This window comes from Strix uralensis, chromosome 6 (assembly GCF_047716275.1).
Source record: "Strix uralensis isolate ZFMK-TIS-50842 chromosome 6, bStrUra1, whole genome shotgun sequence".
Classification (NCBI taxonomy): domain Eukaryota; kingdom Metazoa; phylum Chordata; class Aves; order Strigiformes; family Strigidae; genus Strix; species Strix uralensis.
Window position 1 is genome coordinate 43,920,535 of NC_133977.1, and position 6,982 is coordinate 43,927,516.

Here is a 6,982-nt window from a genome sequence, read left to right on the forward strand (position 1 = left end):
GTTAAATGTGCTTGGACCCAACAGGTACACTCAGTGGCTTTACTTGAAGCCTCTGGCATGAGCTGGAAAGGATTTCCACCTATTACTATGAGTGTTTCAAGAAGATTTTACTTTATATCTGCTGATATCAAAGAGCAGATAACTCTGTATTTCATTTCAAGCAGGTAAGTTATGGTAACGTTACGCAGTGAGGCAATCCAGCACATGAGCAGACAAGTCACAGCCCCGTTAGGGACCAAATCATCAGCCCACGACCCAACTGCAATTCTAGTTACACCTTCAGAAGCAGAGCTACTTGACGCCTCTTCAACACAGACCACCTCATGGAAGCTAATTGCACAAAACCACCTGTAAATGAGGAAGGGTGTGCTGAAGGGACACCTAGAATAAGGAGATGTTCAGTCACACCTGTGCTAAGGGCTGCAGTTTGCTCAACAAAAAGCAAAATGTATAGATATTTCACACACCCCCTGACGGGCACCGCTGCGGGGAGACACCCAGCTGAGCTGAGGAGCGAGGAGGAGGAGGGAGGGAGGCCCAACTTCCACCTCCAGCACCACCGGACCCCTGCTCAGACCTCTGTCAACCCACCTCCAAGTGTAGAAGCCCCTTTCTCAGATGCTGACCTTCCCTTGGGGATCCCCAGTCCTGTTACGCAGATGGAACCATTCACCGTGTGTTATTTTCCCTCCCAAAATTGTATTAGCATATGCATAAAAGGTTTTAATGACTCCTGGCACACACACCTCTAGCGGCAGCCCTGGCCCCGCTCACTCACCCAGGGCTCCCCGCAGTAACGAGCGGCCACTGTGGCGCTTTCTTTCGACACCTCTGGGTGACTCTTGTTGTGCTTCACAGGCCACTTAACTTTTCTCAGTGAAATGAATTCCGTTAAAAACCACGGGCAATAAAACTGATGCTACCAGAAGTCAAAGGAAAAAAATAAATTGCATCTACTCACAAGTCACCATGTCAAAATAAGCGGTGGAAACATAAAATCTTCCAGAAAAAAACAACAATGAATTATTATGACAGCATTTTGCAAAATTACAAGCATATGTTTTCAGCTGACCTACTTATTGTCTTATAATTGACTTCAGTCCCTTAAGGGGGTTCTTAAATATAACTGAGCAGCACCTGCCACATAAGAGGAACAATTTTGTACACTCATTCCTTGCTCAAATACTGCACTTAACAGCTTCAGCGCCAGGTTTACTCGCAGCCTCGGCCATGCTGCTGGAGACAGAGGTGCCCAGCCAACAACCCGGGAACCTCCTGCACCCCAGGTCACAAGTGATCTTACTCAGTAGGGCTTTTGGGGTTTTTTTTATACCAGCCCATTGATTTTCAGCACATACCTACCTGTTCCTGCTTGTACATCACTCCATCCATGTCTTCCAGCGCAGCGTTTCCCACAGCAAGAGGCAATTTTGGGCAGTGCCAGCTTCCCACGCTGGTGATGCTGGAACTGGGGGCTCTGCCCTTGCTGACACACACACAGGACTCAGCACCATGGATTGTCTTTGCTTATCACCATGCAGTGTTGACAAAAATGCAAATTCAAAGGCTCGTCCAAACATTATTCCCTTACTAAATTAGATCAACCAACAGATTGAAACCAAAAATTAAATTAATTAAATGCAACATAATGAAAAGTCAAGTAAAGAGTTCAAATCTGGGGGACCTGTGCCTCTCCTGACGCAAAAGGAAACCACTGATAAAATTTCCAACCATATTTTGGACTGGGGCAGGAAGCTGGTGCACAGTTCTTAGCGCATACAAGATCTACAAAAGATTTGAACTCTTTTGGGATATTTATTCCAAATCTTACTGACAGAATTTCTGGTTTTTTAGAATTACACCTACAGCCACCACAATGTAACTTGAAGTTCATCCCTGCTATTAGGACTTTTTTTTCCACTTATGCTTCTAAACAGGTGACTGCTTCTCACAGGTGACTAGTGACAGAACAAGGGGGAACGGCTTTAAACTCCAACAGAGGAGGTTTAGACTGGACATTAGGAAAAAATTTTTCACAGAAAGAGTGGTCAGAGAGTGGAATAGGCTGCCCAGGGAGGGGGTGGAGTCACCAGGCCTGGGTGTGTTTAAAGGTCGTTTAGATGAGATGTTGGGGGGTGTGGTGTAGGGGAGAACTTGTACAGTAGGTGATGGTTGGACTCGATGATCCCAAGCGTCTTTTCCAACCTGAATGATTCTGTGATTCTATGATTCTAAAGCCTCATTGCTATGAGGGAAAACTTCACAGCAGGAGGAGAGGACAGCAACATGGGGCAGCTGGGACTGCTCTGTGTAGGATGAGCCAAAATCCCCTGATCTCAAAGAAAAACCACAAAGATTGAGAAAACTGTCTCATTCTAGTACTCAAAGAGCAGCACAAACACCGTTGTGCAAAGGAAACATTGCTCTGCGGAGCTGAATCGCCCCACAGCGAGGACCGACACATAAAGTCCAGGGGAAGGAGCAGCGAGCCCCTCGCCCCAGCACATCTCCAGCTCAGCCCCACCACACTCTCCCCCAGCAAGGGCTGGGGGGAGGCGATCCCAGAGTTGGTTTTGTTGCTCAGCTCACAAAGTTCAAATGAAATCTTCTCACTGACGAGAGCTACCGCACTCACCTGTTGAAACAGTCTCAAGGTAGTCACCTCAGAAAGGGACAGCAAGTTGTCTGCTGCCTTCTCACTTGGAGTAAGCAAGTTCTGATATGGATCAATTTGTTTTGCTGTCCATTAGACGGAGATGAAATTATATTATCTTCAGCTGACACAGCATCATCCTCTGCCAGGGCAGCACAGACAGATGCTGGTGCAGAAAGAGCCCCAGTGCCAGTGCTGCTGTGGACACGCTGCCCGATCCCTCAGCTGCTGTGCAGCGGGACTCATGGCTCCACAACCATGATGGAAGGAAAAACATCCCACCACCCGATTTTCCTGTTATTTTTTTGGCAGCGCCCCTCAAATGTGTCACCAAATGTAAAGCAATCCCTTGGGGGGGGGGGGGGGTGTGTCAGAAGTAAAAGCGAGTCTCCCCATCTTCCCCAAAAAAAGATGACAAACAGACATTGAGGCACGCAGCCCTTGCAGAGCACACCACGTCCCAAGAGAGGAAAAAGTGCAGAGGGCAGATGTCCACATGTTCTGCACGTGACTGAGGTGTGTGATGCCATCGGTGTAACCCAGCCCCTGTTTGAGGAGACAGGCAGCACCACACCAGCAGCACCTTTCCCTGGGTGCTGGTGCGAGCGCTTCCACGTGCAAGGGTTTCAAAATCCCACGTCGCATCGTCGCTGCCTCAGACACCGAGAGCTCCGGGTGACACCAATTACCCTCCCTTTACCTAAATCACAAACCCTCTGTTTCCCTGTGAGCCCAGCACGAAATCCACCTCCTGGAACAACACTTCTGACAAGCTGAAAGATTCTCCAGGACATCTCTAAGAAGGGCCCACAGCCGCCTGCAACATCTCCTCAACCACCACGACAGACTAACGCTGGCTAATTATATTTCTTTATCCTTGTTTCAACTCTAATTTACATGGCTGAGATCACATTAAACGTCAAATTCTTACTGTGACTCTCATATCTCATTCTGCCGGTGCTGGAAACAGGGACTGTCAGCCCGACACCACTGCGGTTCTGTTCCGGGCTGGAGCAGTGACAAGGAGACACCACAAAGCAAAATAAAACTTCGAAGGATTATTTCAATCTTTTTCTCTGACAGACCGACATCACAACTTCCACATCCTGAGCAAAATACGCTTCCACGCATGACAGGTGTCCCTGAATTTGTCAAGGGCCCAGTTCCGCTTTCCTTGTGCTTCCTTAAATTTCTACTAAAGTCACTGAGGAATCGGGGGGGGGTGGGTGGGATACAGGTTTGTGCCCCAAGAAATCTTCTACCTCCTTTACTTTTAAAGCAAATTAATATTTACTCTAAGAAGCATCTTTCAAGGAGAGAAAGCAATGCTTCAGTGAGACTTGGGATGTTAGTCTTTATGTTACCAAGGGACAGCTGGCAGGCAAGAGTGTAAGACTGGAAACAGAAAAGGAAAGGGTAACTATTAGCAGGAGGTTTCATCTAGATCGCTAACGCTACTCCCGCAGTGCCAGGGGAAAGCAGGGCTGCTGTATAATTAGCACCGAGGAGCCCCAAGCCCCAAACTGAGATGCCAATGCTCTTGACACCTTTACAGTCTTTTTTTTTTTTCCCCCAGAAATCCTTAAGTCAGAAGACCACTAAAATCTCAGCTTCCGTTCTTTAAGAAAAGTGCATTTCTTGCCCTCAGCATTACAGGGAATAAGTAGAAAATCAGCCCAACATACAAATCGCAGCTTGGGGACGGAAGGCAAACACAATACATGCATTCATCAGAACAAACCATGACTTCAGTCGGATTTTTTAGGCCCCTCTCCTAATTCTGGAGCTCTCTGGGTTTATAGTTTTCAGCCCGGCTCTGACCTGTGCCCAACTCCCCCCGGGTTTGGGCGCGGAGGGGCCGGGCACCAACCACAACTTGTGCGGTGCCCGCAGCTGGAGCCAGAGCATCACCCGGTGGTTTATTAAAAAAAAAATATATTATACAAATACACCACCACCACCCCCTCCAGCCCCGCCGCCCCTCACCTGCCGCAGGATGAAGCTGGTGGAGGTGGTGCTGCCGTCGGAGCGCTTCAACCGGCTGCGCCGCGTCGCCGTGCCCCTCGTCACCTGCCCCGGGGGAGGCCAAGACATCAAGGTCGCGTCGCCGGTACCGCCACCGCCGCCGGTACCGCCGCCACCGGTACCGGTACCGCCGCCGGTACCGCCACGGCCGGAGCCGAGCCCGCCCGCCGCGCCCCGCCCGCCCCCGCGCTGCACCCACCGCGGCCATGGCGGCCAGGATCGGCCCTTCCCCTCAGCCCCGGCGGCCCCGGGTCGCTGGGCGCAGCCCGGTTCGCCCGCCGCCCGGCCCCGGCGCGGTGGGAAGGGCGAGGGCGGGCGGGGGGCGGGCGCGGGGGGGTCCGGGGAGGCGCCGGGCGGCCCCCGGGGCGGGGCCGGGACACGCGTGGGGAGGCCGGGGCGAACCCCGGCGCGGCGGGAAGCGGCCGGAGGGCGGCCGCCGGCTCGGGGAGGGGCACCCGCGGGGAAAAGCCCCTCAGAGCCGAAGGGCGGGAAGGGAGTGGCGGTGAAAGCGTCCGGTTTGCTCCAGCCCGTAAAGGGGACCGGGCCCCGCTCTCCCCGTCGCGGGAGGAACTTCGTGAGGGGAGATTGTCCGTGAGGGGAGGTTGTGAGGGGAGATTGTCCGTGAGGGGAGGCTGTCCATGAGGGACAACACCGGGTGTCTTATTTTCAGGAACAACCATGAAGTCCCAGTAACGGCCGCCGCTCACACTGCAGGCGGTCAGTTTGCTGCACCGGTGACCCCGGCTCTCTGCAGCCCACCCGGGACCGTGGCAGACGAGGGGTGAGGGCGATGCTACAGGCAAGTACCAGCCTCTGAACCCGGCTTAACCTCCTCAAGCTGGAACTGAGCCCCAAACGCGTAAACCGCAGCGTTGCTCAACGCTGCCGAGTATTGATCAGCGTTAATTTGCATCGACTGCCAGTCATGAAGAGTGCTAGAATTTCCAAGGTATGGAGGAAAAAAAGATAAATCAGGAGATTAAGCAAGTTGTTTGAAGTTCACGAGGAAAGCTGGGGAAGAATTGGAAGCAGGACCTGGATTTCCTGCTTCCCACTCCTGTGCTTCAACTACAAGCACATTACACCTCCCACCAAAATGAGTAAGAGGAGAAACGTGTGCGTCTTTGATCTGATCTCACTTTTACACCAGAAAGCTCTGACACACACACACCCCTCTGGTGAAGGTCCAAAGTACAACAGAGCAAACATTTCTTGCCGTAGACACAAACTGCAGATTTTTTTAATTCCTTGGATGAAATTAGGCAGCCTGGTTTCTTTGTCTAAAGATGAATGTGGGTCACGAATGCTGTAGTCTAAATCAGATTATTTTTAAAATCAGTTTAATCATTAAATTGGTACTAGGAAGGGTGCTTTTCTGTAAACATTAATCTTAGTGTGACTGAGTTGAGATACTGCCCAGAAACCTAACACATTCTTCTCTCACTTCAGCAAGACACAGTAATGTTCAGGTTTAAATTCAAAATGAAAAAGAAAGAAGCAATTGCCAGTAATTCAGTGTATGCTTTGGCTTTATTAGGGCTTTGTAAGATTTAGATTTGCAGCCTGTAGTGACCTGGAATCAACCCGCTGGGGTCAGTAACTTGAAAGGGATGGGGATAAATGATGAAATGCAGTGATTTATGTCTAAATTACAATTAATGGGAGTTGTTCTCAGGTACGTTAGGCTGCTTGCACACATCTTTTTGGTGTTCATTCACAGCATTAGCAGAAGTTATCTTTAAAGCACAAGGATTTGTTCTTATTTTGGATGAGCCAGAAATCTTTGGATAATTTGTTTAGTGTCTCTGTGAAAACTTAGAATAAGCCCTAAGCAACCACGTCTCAAGATGTGCAATACAATCAAATTTAAACATTTAATCTTTGAAGACTTATAGGTGTATTTGCTTTCCTTACCACTCATGGTGAAGTCTATGATCATTTTATGTCAGATTATTCTCTTCGTTCCCCCCAGCTGACGCCCGACACGTAGCAGCATCCCCTTGCTCACCTCCTGAGCCCAGCTTACCGACACGTTGGGCAACAGAGCGCTGGTTCCCAGTCAGAACAGCTCATCGACAGGGATGAAACGCAGCACAGCTCGGAAACAACGTTGGTCCGTTCTGGAGCGCCGGCTGTGCGGACAGTGTGTGGGACAACAAGGAGCTGGAGGTAGCTGGGCCCAGGACAGGGACAGCGGGAGGGCAGAGGGGAACAGGGAGCGCTGTGGTAGCGACCTTCACACCACCCGCGTGGCTTTTGCCTTAATTTTCTGGCAAGGACTTAACTACGCAGTAAACAGCAGAC

General features: G+C 50.5%; 1 protein-coding gene across 4 annotated transcripts in view; it reads right to left on the reverse strand.

The window, feature by feature from the left end:
- CACNB4 (calcium voltage-gated channel auxiliary subunit beta 4) overlaps positions 1-4,915 on the reverse strand; it is a 113,720-nt gene extending 108,805 nt beyond the window's left edge. For 2 of the 4 annotated variants that reach the window (XR_012629536.1, XR_012629535.1), the window contains exons 1-2: positions 4,878-4,909; positions 4,640-4,723 (exon numbers count right to left, since the gene is read on the reverse strand). Coding sequence is in view for 2 of the 4 variants with exons in the window: in XM_074873852.1 (XP_074729953.1) it covers positions 4,640-4,723; positions 4,878-4,886 (93 nt within the window). In the remaining 2 variants the exon portion in view is untranslated. Of the gene's footprint in view, positions 1-4,639; positions 4,724-4,877 lie in introns of all 4 variants that reach the window. The other 2 variants (XM_074873852.1, XM_074873854.1) reach the window with 2 other exon arrangements.
- Positions 4,916-6,982: the final 2,067 nt, after the last annotated feature.